At 47.5% G+C, this 20,180-nt stretch overlaps 1 protein-coding gene across 1 annotated transcript in view; it reads left to right on the top strand.

The window, feature by feature from the left end:
- Positions 1–20,180, top strand: part of SLC25A48 (solute carrier family 25 member 48) — a 99,914-nt gene that overhangs the window by 28,316 nt on the left and 51,418 nt on the right. Inside the window, exon 5 of the mRNA XM_075342272.1 lies at positions 5,808–6,059. Coding sequence (XP_075198387.1) covers positions 5,808–6,059 — 252 coding nt within the window. The remainder of the gene's footprint in view (positions 1–5,807; positions 6,060–20,180) is intronic.

Here is a 20,180-nt window from a genome sequence, read left to right as displayed (position 1 = left end):
CGGTAAAACAAACGGCGGGATGGACGGGTCCCACAGACGGCTGCGGTTGTTCTCCTCCCGGTAGGTTGATGGTGACTGCCTTTCCCTGCACCTGTGTTGTGTTTACGGTTCCAATGGCTTCCCACCGGTAACCCGCTCCCCAGCTTGGATGGATGCTGAGGGAGCCCCTTTTGCCCGCAGGCTCTGGCCCTGGGAACTGTAGCCTTGGCGGTGACTGTGTTTCCCTCTATGGTGTGAGCTGTTGCCTTCAATCGGGTCTTGGCTGCTGGGAAACCCCGGAGGTTCCCTTCGCTAACGGATTTGACCGGTTTTACGGCGACTCCTAGCCTGGTCGGGGTTCGTAGGCCCTGCCGGATGGTGCTGGCTTCTCTTCACTCCCCGATCCGGTATCGGCGGGCCACCGCCCGTCCCCAGTCCGTGCGGTTCACTCCAATCAGCCTCTCCTGCAGACGGTCCCCACCGTCTGCCAACCTTGCTGTGTGTCCGGGCCACACACCCGGACACGGTCAGTCTCCTCTACTGCTACTTTCTTCTCCAAAACTGATTTGAAACTCTTCCCGCCTCCAGGACTGTGAACTCCTCGGAGGGCGGGACCAACCGCCTGGCCCACCCCCTGGTGTGGACATCAGCCCCTGGAGGAAGGCAACAAGGATTTGTGTTTGACTTAGGTGTGCTTAGCCAGGGTGTAGGGTGTGTTGGTGTAGTACCTGTGACGACCTGGCTTGTCCAGGGCGGCACACACAGCTCTTTCATCCATACACACACGCACAGCTCTTTCATCCATACACACAAGCACAGCTCTTTCATCCATACACACACGCACAGCTCTTTCATCCATACACACAAGCACAGCTCTTTCATCCATACACACACGCATAGATCTTTCATCCATACACACACGCACAGCTCTTTCATCCATACACACAAGCACAGCTCTTTCATCCATACACACACGCATAGATCTTTCATCCATACACACACGCAGAAATCTTTCATCCATACACATACGCACACAGCCCTTCTGCATATTACACACCCAGCATTGATGCACTGACACAGTCTGCTGCCTATAAAAATACTTACACTACTACTACACACAGTCTGCGGAATATATACTCATTAGTGATGAGCAAGCTCTAAAATGCTTGAATACTCGATATTCAAATCGATTAAATCAGACTGCTCAGGTGCTCCTCTAGCAACGAGTATAATGGAAGTCAATGGGAAACTTGGGCTTTTTTCTGAAAGACCCTCCCAGGTGGTTTTAGGGCATGAAATTGCTCAAATGGAATGGGAACAGCATGGGGAAGGTGCCTGGATACATCTGTGACTCCCAGGTTGATGTTGGGAACAAAAGCCTCGCCCCTTCTGGTCACATGGGTATAACCTCACACAGGTCCTGTAAGTGAAAAGTGAATTGATTGTATAATACTTATGCTAATTGTAACAGGGGGAGGGGATAACTATGAATATCCCCCCAGATATTATCTGATCCTCAGCTGCTGTCACTCAGCAGCTAATTTTATAAACTTTACTTTGTTGAATTTCCAAACCTAAATATCCGAGCTGACCACTAAAGGGATGTATGGAATCAGCCTGATAGTGCCAGTATAGCACTGGCTTTAGGTTATTTACAAAAATCCTAGTGACTGGTTCCCTTTAACGAACAGTGTAGCCGTGACAACAAGTCAATGGAATAGCTGAGATCAGATACCAGTAGGAGAAAAACAAGGCCAGGTAGACTGGGGTCAGAGTCACGAGGGATTATAGAGCAAACAAGGTCAGGGTTTAGTAGGGTCAGTAATAGGATATCAAACAGAAAACTGCCAGAGTCCAGGGAGCTTCCAGGCTTCTTGGGCTATTTTATTTACAACAAAGTCAGAGCTCTATAATAGTAGTGCAACATGAGGTCACTGGCAAGCTTTTCAGAGAATTACAGTTGACACATGTCACCGTGTAGCCCTATTTTAATTAAACTTGGCTTCCAAAGGCAATGGTATACTTTTACCTTCATTAGTTTTAATAATTCTCCCCTTAATATGTCCATGCTGAGAATATAGTTGTGGATGGCTTCTGTGTAAGGGGTGCTTCACACACAGCGAGCTCACTGCCGAGATCGCTGCTGAGTCACGCTTTTTGTGACGCAGCAGTGACCTCATTAGCGATCTCGCTGTGTGTGACAATGAGCAGCGATCTGGCCCCTGCTGCGAGATCGCTGCTCGTTACACACAGCCCTGGTTCGTTTTCTTCAAAGGCGCTCTCCCACTGTGACACACAGATCGCTGTGTGTGACAGCGAGAGAGCGACAAATGAAGCGAGCAGGGAGCAGGAGCCGGCGTCTGACAGCTGAGGTAATCTTGTAACCAAGATAAACATCGGGTAACCAAGGTGGTTACCCGATATTTACCTTAGTTACCAGCCTCTGCAGCTCTCACGCTGCCTGTGCTGCCGGCTCCGGCTCTCTGCACATGTAGCTGCTGTACACATCGGGTTAATTAACCCGATGTGTACAGCAGCTAGGAGAGCAAGGAGCCAGCGCTAAGCAGTGTGCGCGGCTCCCTGCTCTCTGCACATGTAGCTGCATTACACATCGGGTTAATTAACCCGATGTGTACTGTAGCTAGGAGAGCAAGGAGCCAGCGCTCAGTGTGCGCGGCTCCCTGCTCCCTGCACACACAGCTAAGCGGTGTGCGCTGGTAACTAATGTAAACATCGGGTAACCATACCCGATGTTTACCTTAGTTACCAGTCTCCGCAGCTTCCAGACGGCGGCTCCGTGCAAGCGCAGCGTCGCTTGCACGTCGCTGCTGGCTGGGGGCTGTTCACTGGTCGCTGGTGAGATCTGCCTGTTTGACAGCTCACCAGCGACCATGTAGCGATGCAGCAGCGATCCTGACCAGGTCAGATCGCTGGTCGGATCGCTACTGTGTGAAGGTACCCTAACATGGCACGGGGTGGTAGCAGTGGACAACGGACCCGCTTTCCACGTCAAGGCACGCTACATAAAGATGGTGGTCCTGGGCGTGTGTGTGTTCAGACTCAGGCCTGTCACGCTCTATGCAACCTCAGACCACTTTGTCCTCAGGATGAGGAAGCCGGAAAAGTTGACAAAAAAAAAATCTCTTTTTTTTTTAACTCGGATACAAAGGGTGGTAGATAGTACACTTGTTATCTTCTGCATAATACAGAGGCATATACGTAGTGGTTTCAGACAATGGCACATTACTTGTGAACATTAAACAGGCAGAACAGATAACGAGAATCTCCGTCTTCCCAGTACAGGGCCACACAAGTCAATGTGATACGCTGAGATTCCTGTACCCAGACTACCAGCTGGGATTCCTGACAAGGGCCGCCCCTAGAGCTGCTTCATTCTTCTTAAGTATTCAGCTTTTCCGATCCTTTTCCTTCCTAAGATCCCCCACAACTGCCCAACACTGGACTCACTCCCATTAACACCTTCATGACCAAGGACATATATATACATCCTTGGCCGAGTCTGTCCCTTTAACATGGGCTCACGTATGGGGATTGCGCTGTTCCCTGCAGCCATTGGCACTCCCGTGATGCGATCATGAGGCGCCAATGGGTTACCATGACAGCGTGCGGTCAGATGATGTCCCCTATCATTGTCATGACTCATTTCCTGTGAATGCCAACAGAGTGCCAGCACTCACAGGAGATTAGCAGAAGTGATCAGACAGTGCAGCCATAAAGCCCCCTAGGGGAACTAATAAAACACTGGACTCACTCCCATTAACACCTTCATGACCAAGGACATATATATACATCCTTGGCCGCGTCTGTCCCTTTAACATGGACTCACGTATGGGGATTGCGCTGTTCCCTGCAGCAATTGGCACTCCCGTGATGCGATCATGAGGCGCCAATGGGTTACCATGACAGCGTGCGGTCAGATGATGTCCCCTATCATTGTCATGACTCATTTCCTGTGAATGTCAACAGAGTGCCAGCACTCACAGGAGATTAGCAGAAGTGATCAGACAGTGCAGCCATAAAGCCCCCTAGGGGAACTAATAAAATCAATAAAAATTGTAAAAAACAAAGTTTTAAAGCATGTGGAAAAAAAACCCTTAAGGCCCTAGGCGCACTAGAAAATGGAATTTTCTTAAGCAAATTCTGCACCTTCTGAAAGATTACCGCACCTGCAGTAAAAAACTGCAGCAAACCGCACCCGAAAACCGCATGCGGTTTTACCGCGGTTTGCCGCAGTTTTGCCGCGGTATTGTCGCAAATTTTCCACAGGTTGTTCCCTGCGGTTTTTTAGCATTGTCTATGGCAAAAACCGCAGTTACCTTCGGAAAAGATGTGACATGCACATTCTTTTTGCTGCAGAAATTCTGCAGCAAAACCTGTAGGGAGAAAACCGCAGTGTGCGCACAGCATTTTTTTTTTACCATAGGTTTTGCTGGGGAATGACAGCAGAAAGGTTCTGAACATTTCTGCAGTAATTCATGCAGCAAAACCGTGGCAAAAACCGCAGCGTGCGCACAAGGCCTAAAAGTTCTAATTACCCCCGCCCTTTTGCCACATTGAAAATAAAATAATAAAAAATACACATATTTGGTATTGCCGCACTCAAAAATGCCCGATCTATCAAAATATAAAATCATTTACTCTGATCGGTAAAGGGTGTAACAAGAAAAAAGTATTCAAATCGTCTCTCCAGGAAGGAAACAAACTCTAGCGCCACCTATTGGCAGTAGCAATCCTAAAAGTCAAAAGTGGCTTTTCTAACAAGCCTTTTCATATGACTAAGGATTTATGCCAGATCAGGAGATAGGGCCACGTTGGAGGCTCGAACCTGGCTATCATCAAGTCTATCTTTGGGATAAGGGACAGCACAGGGGCCCCAGTCTTAGGATCAGCCTAGGAGCCCCTGTTTCATCTGTACACCCCCGTGACAACTAGTTGTCTTGTGCCTCCTAGTGAACTGATCTGCGTAACCCTGACCCCATCACTGATTAACAGCTTTCATGTTAATTTTCCACATAATGCTGCTAATCAGTGGTGTGGGCAGGGGTTATATAGGGCTCAGCATTCTGAGCACTGCTAGATCAACAGTAGAGACAACAAACAACCAAGTAAGTGACACATCACTATAATCAGGGACTTTGATGCTCTCAAATTGCATAGCAAAAGCCCGGTGACAGATTCCTTTTACAGTATGTGAACTCAGTAGAGGTTAAAGAAAATTACAAGAGATTGAACATGTTCACAGTGGTTTTTGCATCACATTATGTTCATTTTTCTGAACCTTTTTTCAGGTAGAATAGAGGAGTAATCTACTTGAAAAAGACATTGTATGCTCATGCACTAAGGTATGCGCACATTGAGGGATATTTTTTAGGATTTTTTGAAGCAAATTGTTAATGAAAATGTTCCAAAGCCTTCTTAAAAATGCAAAACACCTCAAAAACATAGGAGTTTCTGCTCAAAAAAACAGCCAAAAACCCCACTGTTCACATACTTAAAACCTCTTCAGGACAAGAAAAACTCTTTTACAAAGGGATATTTACTGAAACGATTTCACTTGAAAAACTCATCATTTTTGAACACATTAAAAAAATCTATGTGAATGTGGCCTCGGTGTCAGGCAGCACAAACCCCACTAAACACAATCAGCTGTCAATAGATTGATATATTTCCATAGGATTTTCATAATACAGAGATCTAGGAAAAAAATCCTAATGTTATTACATTATATTATTCAAGTCTCAATTAATTTTTTATTGTATGTTTTTTCCTTGGACAACTCTACTGACACTTAACTTTTGTGTTTACAGAGGTCATGTCGCTGAATACATCCCTGCGTCATTATCAATCAACCTATAAAGGTCCAGTGCACTGTGTGAACTGTATTTTGAGGAAGGAAGGCCTTCTGGGGATGTATCGTGGAGCAGGAGCCATGCTTCTGAGGGACATTCCAGGATACTGCATGTACTTCATACCTTACATATATCTAAGTGAATGCCTGAAATTAGATCGCCATACAACGCCGAGTGCTTTATCCGTGTGGCTGGCAGGTGGTATTGCAGGTATGTAACATCTGACCAACTATGAGCATTGTTAAGGGGTTGTCCACTACTTGGACAATCCCTTCTCATTCCTCTTGTTCGGTTCTTTAAAAATAAATAAGCCTATACTCACCTCCGGTGCGACCGTGGTTCCAGCGATGTTTAAAACCGCGTTCCTGGGGCTCACATGACATTGTTATGATGCAAGCCCCCATGACCAATCAGTGACTGGCGTCAGTTACCTTGCCTTCGGACATTGGAGTAGGATGTGAGCACTGTCCTGACTTCCTGCTCAAACTCCAACGTTGGGGAAAGAAAGCTGATTGGTTGCAGAGCCTGAGTGTCATGTGGGCCCCTGAAATGCAGCGTTAGATATCGCTGGAAGGAGAATGAGCAGGATTTGTCCAAAAATTTGACAACCCCTTTAAGTTTAGACTGAAAGGTAAAAAAACTCTAATTATTATTTATTAATACAACAGCAATAGGAAAAAAAAATATTACCTAAATAAACTGACTAAACAGACCCTATCTGAGACCAAAGGTACAGAATATATTCCAGAAGATATGAAAGTAACAAAGAAGGAGGATGGACTGGGTCTAAATTTTGACTATATTAATACATACAGAAAGAAACAGAAGAGTTTTAGTTATCACTGTTTTTTCTTCATTATGTCTTGTTCTTGCATACATTTATTTCAAACCAATCCAGGAGTGGATGCTTCTCATAGTCTGTGCATGAATTATATCGGGGAGGTAACAATAGAGCTTCTTTTCTTGAAGATTGCTTCTCTAAAGGTGGTGTCACACACAGCGACGACGACAACGACGTTGCTGCAACGTCACCATTTTCTGTGATGTTGCAGCGACGTCCCGTCGCTGTCGCTGTGTGTGACATCAGCAACGAGCTGGCCCCTGCTGTGAGGTGTTGCTCGTTGCTGAATGTCCTGCTTCATTTTTTCGTCGTCGCTCTCCCGCTGTGAAGCACACATCGCTGTGTGTGACAGCGAGAGAGCGACGAAATGAAGCGAGCAGGGAGCACGAGCCGGCGTCTGGCAGCTGCGGAAAGCTGTAACCACTGTAAACATCGGGTGACCAAGGGAAGACCTTTCCCTGGTTACCCGATATTTACCTTCGTTACCAGCCTCCGCCGCTCTTGCTGCTAGTGCCGGCTCCTGCTCTGTGCACATGTAGCTGCATTACACATCGGGTAATTAACCCTATGTGTACTGTAGCTAGGAGAGCAAGGAGCCAGCGCTAAGCAGTGTGCGCGGCTCCCTGCTCTCTGCACTGTGACATGTAGCTGCAGTACACATCGGGTTAATTTACCCGATGTGTACTGTAGCTAGGAGAGCAAGGAGCCAGCGCAAAGCAGTGTGCGCGGCTCCCTGCTCTCTGCACTGTGACATGTAGCTGCAGTACACATCGGGTTAATTTACCCGATGTGTACTGTAGCTAGGAGAGCAAGGAGCCAGCGCTAAGCAGTGTGCGCGGCTCCCTGCTCTCTGCACTGTGACATGTAGCTGCAGTACACATCGGATTAATTTACCCGATGTGTACTGTAGCTAGGAGAGCAAGGAGCCAGCGCTAAGCAGTGTGCGCGGCTCCCTGCTCTCTGCACATGTAGCGACGTTATGATCGCTGCTGCGTCGCTGTGTTTGACAGCTAAGCAGCAATTATAACAGCGACTTACAAGGTCGCTGTTACGTCACAGAAAATGGTGACGTAACAGCGATGTCGTTGTCGCTGTCGCTATGTGTGAACCCAGCTTAAGATAGGAGAAGAAATGGTTTTACCTTGTTAGCCTAGTTTTGAAAAACTAGTTAGTCAAACTAGTTAGTCCTAAGGTATGTCTGCTGTGTAATAAAATAATATTAGTGATGCCCAAGGTAACTAACTGTTATACTAGAAAAAATTAAGACATAACATAGCGCATAGGATGCACTGCAACAGATTTTGTGGGGCAAATATTGTGAAATTGCTCATTAGATTTTTGAGGACCGGAATGAGAGGTTTCTTTCTATCACCCCCCCCCCCCAAAAAAAAAACCCCAAAAACCTGAGAGGACTATTATAGGGAACCATTGCCTTCTCTTTTAGGTATTTGTCTCCCCTTGTGTGTGAGGCAGGTAGATAGATGTGGAGCCTCTGCTGGTTTATCCTGGAGGGGCATAACTAAGGAACTACCTGGTTTTTGCTAGAGCCCAAGGTGGGGAGGATAGACTTGAGCCACAGGTAGCCACCAGGTGTCGCTCCAAGGCAGTCCCTGGGCCTGCAGCAGCTGATCGAAGAGTCAAGGTGCAGGAGACAGACAAGGCAGAATCCAGAGACATGGGCAGAAATACAGGTAGAAAAACATAGACAAAGACAGGGAAGGACAGGTCAGGACAAATGGAAAGCAAGCCCGGAGAGGTCAGTAAGAAGAAGAAAAGCAAAGGCAAAACAGGCAAGAAAAAAAACGAGTCTAAACCAGGACTGACCAAACAGACAGAGCTTTACAGCCAAACACAACAAGGAGTACTTTAGATTAGATGAATAGACAAAACAGACAGAACTTCATTAAGACCAAACGGATAGACAGAGCTTATGTGACGCCCCTGGACTATCGAGTCGTCACAGGGTATTGCACAATCTGCCCTCCCGTGCAGTATCCACCTCCTTCTTGGTTTTGGGTCCCTAACCATATGGTGTTGCCTGTGGCGCCCCTGAGGCTTCCGTCGCCACAGAGACATTGCACCCCATCCAGAGGTGTGATGTCCCATCCTGGGTAAGGAAAGGGGTACATGCCAGTTCCCAGGTAAACCTGCACTACACCCATTGGTAGGCACACACAGGGACAGGGGACTGTGGCAGCAACCCTCGAGGCTGGCTCGCCTCGGAGGGCCGGTAAGTCCCATCCCCGTTCGATTGGGTGGTAGCTTAGCAACTGGGGAGGTGGGAGGAGCCACCAGAGAGTAGACAGAGAAAGGGAGGTCAAGTTTAGGCAGTCTGAGAGAGAGGGGAGAAGGAGGAGGAGGTCTGCGGGAGGCAGAGGAGAAAGAAGAGTAGTGCTCTAGTCAGGCAGGAGCAAGAGAAGAAAGTGACGCTTCTTGGTGAAGACCCTGGGACTCAGAGGGTCCAGGTGACACCAAGCAGGGAATGAAAGGATTCCAGGGCCACAGATAGCTTTTGAGCTGGTGGCCTCTTCCACAGGAACATCGGTGGAGGGATCAAGCTGCATCCAGGGGACGGTCCCTAGTCACTGGAGGAGGAGAAGTAAACTCCAAAGATTAGAAACCGAGGTCTACGGAAGCTGCATGCTCCCCGGACCACAGCCCACAGCAGAACCTCTAAAAAGGGGCAAATAACCGACAGGCGAGCTCCCAGCCCGGAGGCTGCAGTGGAGGCCGAGCCAGGTTCAGCCAACAAGAGCAAGGCTTGAGGAGTCAGCTGAGAAAGGAACACATAGAGGGGTGTACTGGCATTTACCCCCAGATCTACCCGGGATCAGCGGAGGTCCCTGACAGGGGATTCCAGCATACCAGTGGGCAACCGGACAGCTGCCGTGTCAAATAACCAACTGTGAGTAAACATCTTGAAACTGCAGTCCCTGGTGTTGCCTCTGTTATTTCATCTGCATAGACTTCCATCACTGCATAGACACTTACAAGCACCAACTGTGCCCCGGGGCACCGCTCCACCTGTGGGGAGCAGGACCATCCAAGCTGCCATTCCACCAGCCCCGGAGTCCCCATACAGCAGCGGCGGCTTAATAGCCGCAAACCACAGGTGGCGTCACGACAACTATAAACTTTATTCACCCCCAAGTCAACAGCCATATTAATTGACCCCACCAGGGTCACGGAGTCGGGCCCCGCCACCACTGACGACCCCCGGACTTGTCCGACCCGGCACCGGGTGTCCCATAGCCCTGGGGTGGGCGAGTCATTGCCTACATCAGCTAATCAAACCCTAGATGCACCCTGTACCACACCCACCAAACACACCAGTGGACGGCTTGAGTGGAATAGAGTCGCCCACCTGGGGCGTTGGGGAGGGGAGGTGAGGAGTGTCAAAAAGAGAGAGTAGTTTGAGGAGTGAAGGTGAGAGGAGGTCGGGAGCAGGGCTCCTGGGAAACAATCTAGGTGGCAGATGGTGGTCTGGGCCTAGAGGAGTCAGACCCCCGGTCGCAGGGGATCGTGGCAAGGGGCACGGATCCGTCGAGGAGGACAGCCGGCGGCCTTGCACCATCACCGGTCCGGGACCGAGGCATGATGGGGTACATGGACCGTAGGTCGGGGAGTAGCTTCAGGCAATCCGATAATTTACCCGCGGAGAACGGAGCCTTCAAGATTCGTTGCCTCCCGCTCCAAAATCGGGATACTAGCGCAACAAGAGGCATATGACTTTCCAATCCAAAATGGTCCAGAAAGTCCCAAGCGTGAGCTCTGAGAGCAGGCTCCCACACTTAGCCATAGTGGGGAGCAGGACCCGGCAAGTTTCACACTACCGGGACCACCTGGCACTAAGAAGTAATCTTAGTGCCAGGAGGCAGGTCACGGATCACCAGGCAGCACCATTGGGGACGAGACCCGAACTAAGCTCCCCTCAGCAGCAGCGGTGTCCAGAGACTTGTTTTACTAGTTGTCGGTGTTTGCTTGATAGACTGAGTGAGTACCAAAGTGACCCCCCCCCCCTTGCACCCAACAGAATTCCCTCGCAATCACCGAGTCCCGACGTATTCCCCCCTACTCGTGGAGGGTTCTAACATCTGGCTGCCACATTCGGTCACCCCCGGGTACTCACCAACTGCAGCGGTGGTACGCCTAATTACCACATACCACGGGTGGCGTCACGAACTCTATAACATCCCTTGTAAATACCCCCCCTTCATTTGTGTGGCCGCACGACCCCCGGGTCCGGAGACCCTCAAGCCACTGAGAACCCGGATCCGAGCAGCTCGGCACACTTAAACAAGACCAAATGGACAGACAAGGCTTGACCAAGTGCATACTAAAGGTCAGACACCTGTGTGAAGAGAGGGGCTGTCTGAAATATTGAGTGCTGGCAGGGGATTGGCTGGGGAATATTCACTCTTCTAGTCAAAGGGAATACAAATATTTGTAGAGTCTGATTGTGCCTCCCTATAGCCAGAAAAAGACTCAGGACTCAGCAGCAAGTCAGCTGCAGCAGCAAGCTGCCATACACAGGATAATGCCTGTAGTGAATATGGAGCATTCCAGTTGTACAGGTCACAGGCATGACATTGTGGACTTATTTCCATCTGTCACGATGTGACTGTTGGATAGCGAGGGTCAGGGGGCTCCTATACTGTTTCTCACGCTAGGGGACCCATGGCTATCCCTAACCTATAGATTACCCATGATGGTGGAAATGCTCATGCCCCATGCCTAGCTATTCTCCTGGTCAGAACTAATCTGTCTATCCTCCCCAGAGAACGAAGCAGCAGGAGCGTGATGGCAATAGAGCTAAAGACAGACAGGAAAAAAACGAAACTCAGACACACTGTAAACTCACAGGAACAAACAGAAAGAGACAAAGTAGAAAATCAAGAGAAGGAAGGCAACAACCAAATGGACAAAAAGGTTAACATCACAACTAGTCACAACAAAAAAGTACTATAACCACTTGTAAGTCTGGATCACAACACCTCACCAGACCAGTATAGAGAAGCTATAGCTGACATTAAAGGAAGTGTCCAGCCAACATATACGAATCAAAAAAGTCCGTGGAGCCTCTGTTAGGAGTCTCAACACAGAAAACTAGCCAGATATCCCTCCGGGAAGGACCTAGCCAAGGAGTGGATCTTTTTAGGAAACCACCATAACCACCATATTAAGTGGCCCTTTTAGTCAATATCCAACTCTTTGACAAGTTTAAAGATATGACAAGGGAATTACCAAGGCCAGGGATCCATCCACAGACAGCTGTTTCGGGGTATTGCCCCTCATCAGTGTGGAGTAGGATTCTGACCAGGTGGGAGCAATGCCTAGTAGACCAACAAGACAAAACAATCACTGATCTTGTGGAGACAACCAAGAGAAAACACTGCCAGCAGCCAACAAGGGCGCTCAAGACAGTGAAATCCTAGGTGCATTGCCCCCTGGGAAATAGGCAAATCAAAAAAGTCCGTGGAGCCTCTGTTAGGAGTCTCAAGACAAAAAACTAGCCAGATATCCCTCCGGGAAAGACCTAGCCAAGGAGTGTCTCTTTTTAGGAAACCACCATAACCAGCATATTCAGTGGCCCTTTTAGTCAATATCCAACTCTTTGACAAGTTTAAAGATATGACAAAGGAATTACCAAGGCCAGGTATCCATCTACAGACAGCTGTTTTGGGGTATTGCCCCTCATCAGTGTGGAGTAGGATTCTGGCCAGGTGGGAGCAATGCCTAGTAGACCAACAAGACAAAACAATCACTGATATCGGGGAGACCACCAAGAGAAAACACTGCCAGGAGCCAACAAGGGCGCTCAAGACAGTGAAATCCTAAGTGCATTGCCCGCTGGGAAATATGCTAATCAAAAAAGTCCGTGGAGCCTCTGTTAGGAGTCTCAACACAGAAAACTAGCCAGGAGCCAACATATACCGGAAGGGACCGAATGTGACTGGCTCTCCCATAGCACGTGATCAAAGGAGATTAACAAGCTGCCTAGCAGAGATTAACTATTGCTAGCCTGCCTACCAACTACAAGTCGGCCTGCTCTAATCACAGACATCAGAGAAGCTATCAGGCAGAGTGCCAGAATCTGTAGTCTCCACGGATCCTGATGCTGCCATGACAGTCAGCAATGTTTGCAAAAACTTCCTTGTAACACCCTCATGTTCCCTATACATTTTCTTTAGCTTTACGGCTCCCTACCATTTTTTTGTGTATTTTTCCAATTATTGTAATTTATTATTAATAAACTTTAGACAATTATTTTTTGTTTTGGTTATCCCTTTTATATTTTTTCACTTTTTTTACTTTTCTGGGCTTATTATTTGTACTGCTATTACTTGTCCTTTAGGAAAACTTAATTGTGTTTTCATATTGATTATTCAGGGGCTTATTTTTTTTGGGGGGGGGATTTTTGTAGGTTGCCGTGAAGTATTCTTCCATTAAGCTATCTTTATTCTCCACAGAGCTGTGTTCATCGGCCAACTCATTATGGATAGCAATGTATTAACCCATTGTATAAGCCATGTGGTCAGTTCTGGCATCTACCGTACGTCTTTGTCATTAACTTGAAGTTGTTGAAGGATATTATCTAGTGAAGTTGTTGAGCTGTGTTGTAGGGAATACATCATGATTTTATTAATGTTGGTGGTAAATGGTAGTAAGAGGTTATCAGAAATAGTAACCACTGAAGAAAAATAACATAGTAGACGGACGGACCTTTGTTGTTGAGTGATATAAGTGGGAAGATTGATGGATTCCATCTGTTTTGTTTCTATTCCTTCATGGCTGAAGAGGAGTTGTTTAGAGAATCCTTGGAGGGTAAGTGGTTTGTAAGTGGCACATTAGCATTGTCTTGTTGGTATGTTTGAATTTGGTAGAGCTCAAAGAGCTTCTTCAAGCTTAATGATTTTGATCTTCTTTTGACCCTAGATGTTGAAGGGAACTTGAAAGTAAGGGGTTCTTCTCACATAGCAAGATCGCTAGCGAGATCGCTGCTGAGTCACAGTTTTTGTGACGCACCAGTGACCTCATTAGCGATCTCGCTGTGTGTGAAACTGAGCAGCGATCAGGCCCCTGCTGTGAAATCGCTGATCGTTACACACTGCTCTGGTTCATTTTCTGCTTGTTGCTCTCCCGCTGTTAAGCACACATCGCTGTGTTTGACAGCGAGAGAGCAACGATCTGAATGTGCAGGGAGCAGGGAGCCGGCTTCTGAAAGCTGCGGACGCTGGTAACCAAGGTAAATATCAGGTAACTAAGCAAAGGGCTTTGCTTGGTTACCCGATATTTACCTTGGTTACTAGCGTCCGCCGCTCTCAGGCTGCCAGTGCCGGCTCCCTGCTCCCTGCACACGTAGCCAGAGAACACATCGGGTAAATAAGAAAAGCGGTCTGCTTATTAACCCGATGTGTACTCTGGCTACGAGTGCAGGGAGCCAGCGCTAAGTGGTGTGTGCTGGTAACTAAAGGTAAATATCGGGTAACCAAGCGAAGAGCTTTGCTTGGTTACCCGATATTTACCTTAGTTACCAAGCGCAGCATCGCTTCCACGCGTCGTTGGTGGCTGGGGGCTGGTCACTGGTCGCTGGTGAGATCTGCCTGATTGACAGCTCACCAGCGACAATGTAGCGACGCACCAGCGATCCTGACCAGGTCAGATCGCTGCTGGGATCGCTGGAGCGTTGCTAAAGTGTGACGGTACCCTAAGCACATAGATAGATTATTTTAATCATATGTCATTTTACGAGCACGGCTGTTGACTACTGGAGAGGAATCTTAAAAGCAGAGGAGTTTGCAGTCTGGGAAGTGATTAAATTACAATGTAGGGATCTTACAGAAAACGTATAAAAATGAAATACAATGATGCAATAGATCTCACGCAAAGGATATTGGACTGATAGCACAATGACACCCCCCGTAAGGGCCTGGTCCTGGTTTGCTAATTTACTCTATGACTAGGGATGAGTGGACCCATGAAAGTTTGGATTCTCCTGGTTCGGCAGCACTTTAGTGTAAAGTTAAGTTCAGGATATGGACTTAACCCAAACTTGACCTCGGATCCCGAACCCCATATAAGTAAATGTGGACCCAAACTTTGGTGTTGTAAAATGGTCTTAGTAAGGGCTAGGTGGCTGCAAAAGGAAGCAAAATGTAGGTAAGAGGAGGACAATTGTTCTGCAAACAAATGTGGATAGAGAAATGACTTTGAATAACAGCAAATAAAAAATAAGAACCAGCAAGTAGAGGTCCAAGTGTAGGAGGAGGTGGGCATGGATGTGGCAGTATAGGTGGAAAAGGCAGAGGAGGAGATAACCAATTCTATTTGTTTGTTTTTGTTTATTTGGGAAGGCCCGAAAAGATAAGGGAATAGCAAATAGAGTATAACAATGCCTGGTTAACTTTAACCCTTCACTCCCGGGAGATTTTCCATTTGTTTTTTGCTCTCCTTCTTTCGAGAGCTGTAACTTTTATTTTTCCATCAATCTTGCCATATAACTACTTATTTTTGTGAGACAAGTTGTAGTTTTAAATTAAACCATAAGTTTTACCATATAATGTACTGGAAAACGGCAAAAAAATTCCAAGTACAGAAAAATTGAAAAAAAAGTGCGATTGCACAATACAGTTAGGTCCAGAAATATTTGGACAGTGACACAAGTTTTGTTATTTTAGCTGTTTACAAAAACATGTTCAGAAATACAATTACATATATATAATATGGGCTGAAAGTGCACACTCCCAGCTGCAATATGAGAGTTTTCACATCCAAATCGGAGAAAGGGTTTAGGAATCATAGCTCTGTAATGCATAGCCTCCTCTTTTTCAAGGGACCAAAAGTAATTGGACAAGGGACTCTAAGGGCTGCAATTAACTCTGAAGGCGTCTCCCTCGTTAACCTGTAATCAATGAAGTAGTTAAAAGGTCTGGGGTTGATTACAGGTGTGTGGTTTTGCATTTGGAAGCTGTTGCTGTGACCAGACAACATGCGGTCTAAGGAACTCTCAATTGAGGTGAAGCAGAACATCCTGAGGCTGAAAAAAAAGAAAAAATCCATCAGAGAGATAGCAGACATGCTTGGAGTAGCAAAATCAACAGTCGGGTACATTCTGAGAAAAAAGGAATTGACTGGTGAGCTTGGGAACTCAAAAAGGCCTGGGCGTCCACGGATGACAACAGTGGTGGATGATCGCCGCATACTTTCTTTGGTGAAGAAGAACCCGTTCACAACATCAACTGAAATCCAGAACACTCTCAGTGAAGTAGGTGTATCTGTCTCTAAGTCAACAGTAAAGAGAAGACTCCATGAAAGTAAATACAAAGGGTTCATATCTAGATGCAAACCATTCATCAATTCCAAAAATAGACAGGCCAGAGTTAAATTTGCTGAAAAACACCTCATGAAGCCAGCTCAGTTCTGGAAAAGTATTCTATGGACAGATGAGACAAAGATCAACCTGTACCAGAATGATGGGAAGAAAAAAGTTTGGAGAAGAAAGGGAACGGCACATGATCCAAGGCACACCACATCCTCTGTAAAACATGGTGGAGGCAACGTGATGGCATGGGCATGCATGGCTTTCAATGGCACTGGGTCACTTGTGTTTATTGATGACATAACAGCAGACAAGAGTAGCCGGATGAATTCTGAAGTGTACCGGGATATACTTTCAGCCCAGATTCAGCCAAATGCCGCAAAGTTGATCGGACGGCGCTTCATAGTACAGATGGACAATGACCCCAAGCATACAGCCAAAGCTACCCAGGAGTTCATGAGTGCAAAAAAGTGGAACATTCTGCAATGGCCAAGTCAATCACCAGATCTTAACCCAATTGAGCATGCATTTCACTTGCTCAAATCCAGACTTAAGACGGAAAGACCCACAAACAAGCAAGACCTGAAGGCTGCGGCTGTAAAGGCCTGGCAAAGCATTAAGAAGGAGGAAACCCAGCGTTTGGTTATGTCCATGGGTTCCAGACTTAAGGCAGTGATTGCCTCCAAAGGATTTGCAACAAAATATTGAAAATAAAAATATTTTGTTTGGGTTTGGTTTATTTGTCCAATTACTTTTGACCTCCTAAAATGTGGAGTGTTTGTAAAGAAATGTGTACAATTCCTACAATTTCTATCAGATATTTTTGTTCAAACCTTCAAATTAAACGTTACAATCTGCACTTGAATTCTGTTGTAGAGGTTTCATTTCAAATCCAATGTGGTGGCATGCAGAGCCCAACTCGCGAAAATTGTGTCACTGTCCAAATATTTCTGGACCTAACTGTAGTTTATGGGATATTTTATTCACCGTGTTCAATATATGGGTAAACTGATATGCCAGTGTGATGCCTCATGTCAGTACAAAAATGTATAGGTTTACTGTTATCTAAGGGGTTTAAAAAAAATTCAGACGTTTATCCAAAAATGTTGCGCACTTTTTGCACCATTTTCCGAAAACCATAGCCTTCTCATTTTTCGGGATCTATGGCTCAGATTAATTGATTTTATATTTTGATAGATTGGGCGTTTCTGAACACGATGATACCAAATATGTGTATATTTTTATTTTGTTAACCCTTTAATTTTCAATGGGGCTAATGGGGGGGTGATTTGAACTTTATTTTTTTTTTAATTTTTTTAAAACTTTTTTTTAACTTTTATTTTATTTTACTAGTTCCCTTAACGGGGTGTTGCATGCAGCGATATCGCTGGTGAAAGCACCCGTCGTTTGTTTGTCAAGGGCAAATCGCTGCCTGTGGCGCACAAAATCATTAGGAGCCGTCACACGGACTTACCTGCCTAGCGACGTCGCTGGTGCCGGCAAACTGCCTCCTTTGTAAGGGGGCGGTTCGTGCGGCGTCACAACGGCGTCACTAAGCAGCCGCCCAGTAGAAGCGGAGGGGCGGAGATGAGCGGCCGTAACAGCCCGCCCACCTCCTTCCTTTGCCGACGGCCGCAGGTAAGCTGTAGTTCATCGTTCCCGAGGTGTCACACGTAGCGATGTGTGCTGCCTCGGAAACGACGAACAACCTGCGTCCTGCAAGAATCAACGATTTTTTAAAAAGGAACGACGTGTCTGTCAACGATGGACGATAAGGTGAGTATTTTCCATCGTTAATGGTTGTTCCTTGCTGTCACACGCAACGATGTCGCTAACGAAAACGGATGTGCATCATGGAATCTGTGACCCCGGCGATATATCGTTAGATCCGTCATTGCGTGTAACGCCACCTTTAGGGGGCTATAATAATAAGCAGTCTGATTGCTTGTTTCTTTCTGTAGATCAAAGCTACACAGCTGAGATCTGCAGAAAAGCTGCTCTCCTATTACACACGACGGTTTGCCGGATGTAAGAGGAAGTGACTCATGATAGCTACAGGAGTCATCACATGACCCGATGTTACCATGGCAACTATTGGATCCACAAGATCACGTCACATGACTTCCGATGGAACTGGGTCAGTGAGTGCTACTGTGGCTGGGGTGTACACTGTGCTGTCACATTTTGACAGGACGGTGCAAGGGGTTAACAGGCACGAGTGCAGAGTGGATCCACTCATGAATGATAGCCGCACATATCAGCTGTTCAAATCAGCTGAAATGTGCGAGGATCTCTGCCGGCTGCCCGTGGCAGCCAGCGGGGATTACCCTAACACGATCCATGATGTACCTAGGATGTCATGTGTCATGAAGAGGCTAACGAATATGAGTTTGCCCACGTTGGCTGTAGAGAGGCGGATGCGCCTGGCTGTGATCACACCCCCTGCCATGCTAAATACACGTTACGACAGTACACTTTCCATAGGGCAAGCCAGCACCTCCAAGACATAAAGAAGAAGCTCAGGTGATGTGTCCAATTTAGAGATCCAGAAGGTAAATGGGGCAGGCTCATCATTCAGTACGTAGACAAATATGGAAATGTACTCTTTCACCATGTTGTTGAAACAATGCCTCCTGCTAATACAGACTGTGTCAGATTGTAGTACCGGATGTTGTGGTGTGCTAGGGAAGGTTTTCCACATTTCAGGCATGCTAACCCTCCCTTACAAGGTGGTACCAGTGCCCCAGCTGCGTTGGCCACTTCCTCCTTCTCTGCCTTGTGCTTCCACTGAGTCTCAGCTTTCAGAAAGAAATGCCTTCAGTAGTGCTTCTGTAGCACCCACGGGGCAGGGTTGAATACTCATCGCCGGGCCGGTGATGTCGGGTCTGAGATGTCATGGGTGGCGCTGCCCAGCTTCGTGGCCCCGAGGTGTACACCAAAAGGGGATATGGAGATAGGATGAGGATGGGTGATGATGAGGGTGATAGGAGTTGTAATTGTCTCATGCCGCCACCTGCGGTATGTGGCCAGGGATTAGCCGCCGCTGAGGTCGCTGTCCTCTGGGCAGATGGTGTTGCACCTAGGATAGTTCAGCTTCCCGCAGGTGAAGCTAGGCCCCAGGGAGAATGATGGGGGGTTGTAGCAGTGGCCGTTGGCACTAGAGCGTGGGGCGATGGCGACAGCAATGATGGGCTGACACAGTGGTTGTGGTGCAAGGTGTTTACTCACTGTCCGTAAGGTGCCCGGAGGTGCCGGTATTCACCGTGATGGGCCCCAACTGATCCCGGATAATTCGGAGGTCACCGCCGGAGTTCCCACTGTGTGTCCTTTCTGGTCGGGGTCCCTCCAATCCCGTATATGGAATGTGGAACTGGCTGCGGGTGTTTCCTGCACTCTCCGCAGACCCTTGAGTCCCCGGTAGCTGTGGAGAACCCGGGCTGAGCTGCCTGCTCCAAGCTGCGGGTCCTGTGGTGCTCCCAGAAGTGTGAGGTAGAAAGATGCCTGGACCGAGGTCCCGACTGTGCTCCTCACCCCAAGCTGTACCCGGGGTTAACTCACTCTGTGTGAAGATGCTCCTTCCTTTTCCCCAAGTGGTGCCCGCCTCCCAGGTGGTTGTCCTAGTGACCGTGAAAGTCCCATGCCTCATGATGGCCACCCCCCTATCTACCCCAGGCCAACCCCGGTGGCAAAGCACCTGTGTGGTTTGTGAATGGGAAAAACACCAGCACTTAACCTCTTCCTTACTCAGGATGAGTACTGCACCTTACGTGAGGACTCCAGCAGGGTGGCTACCCAGTAATTAGAACTGGTAACAATACGGGCAACTCAGGAGTCATTGCGCAAGTACAGCAGCATGTATTGGCTCATGTGTGCCAGGCTGCCCAGAGGCAATGGCAATCTGTTTTCTGTGGGAGGTGTATGGTCTGTGTCATCTGTATCACCCAACCATGCACCATGATGCTCCTGAGCTGCTTTCAGAGCCACCCTGGTCTGAACCTGGTTCCTCCTCCTCCTCACCCCTTTTTTTCCCTCACCCTTTTCCTCAAGTTGTGTACCTGTCCACTGTTAGTACAGTAACTCACCCTCTAAGCCAAGTGTGGACAACAAGGCCTGATAATAGTGTGAATTGTCCCTGATCCTGCTGCTCCTCCTCAACCTGTGCCACTACCTC

Source organism: Anomaloglossus baeobatrachus, chromosome 4 (assembly GCF_048569485.1).
Source record: "Anomaloglossus baeobatrachus isolate aAnoBae1 chromosome 4, aAnoBae1.hap1, whole genome shotgun sequence".
Taxonomy (NCBI): Eukaryota; Metazoa; Chordata; class Amphibia; order Anura; family Aromobatidae; genus Anomaloglossus; species Anomaloglossus baeobatrachus.
The sequence above is the reverse complement of the archived record's forward strand: the minus strand, read 5'-3'. Positions and strand labels throughout refer to the sequence as shown.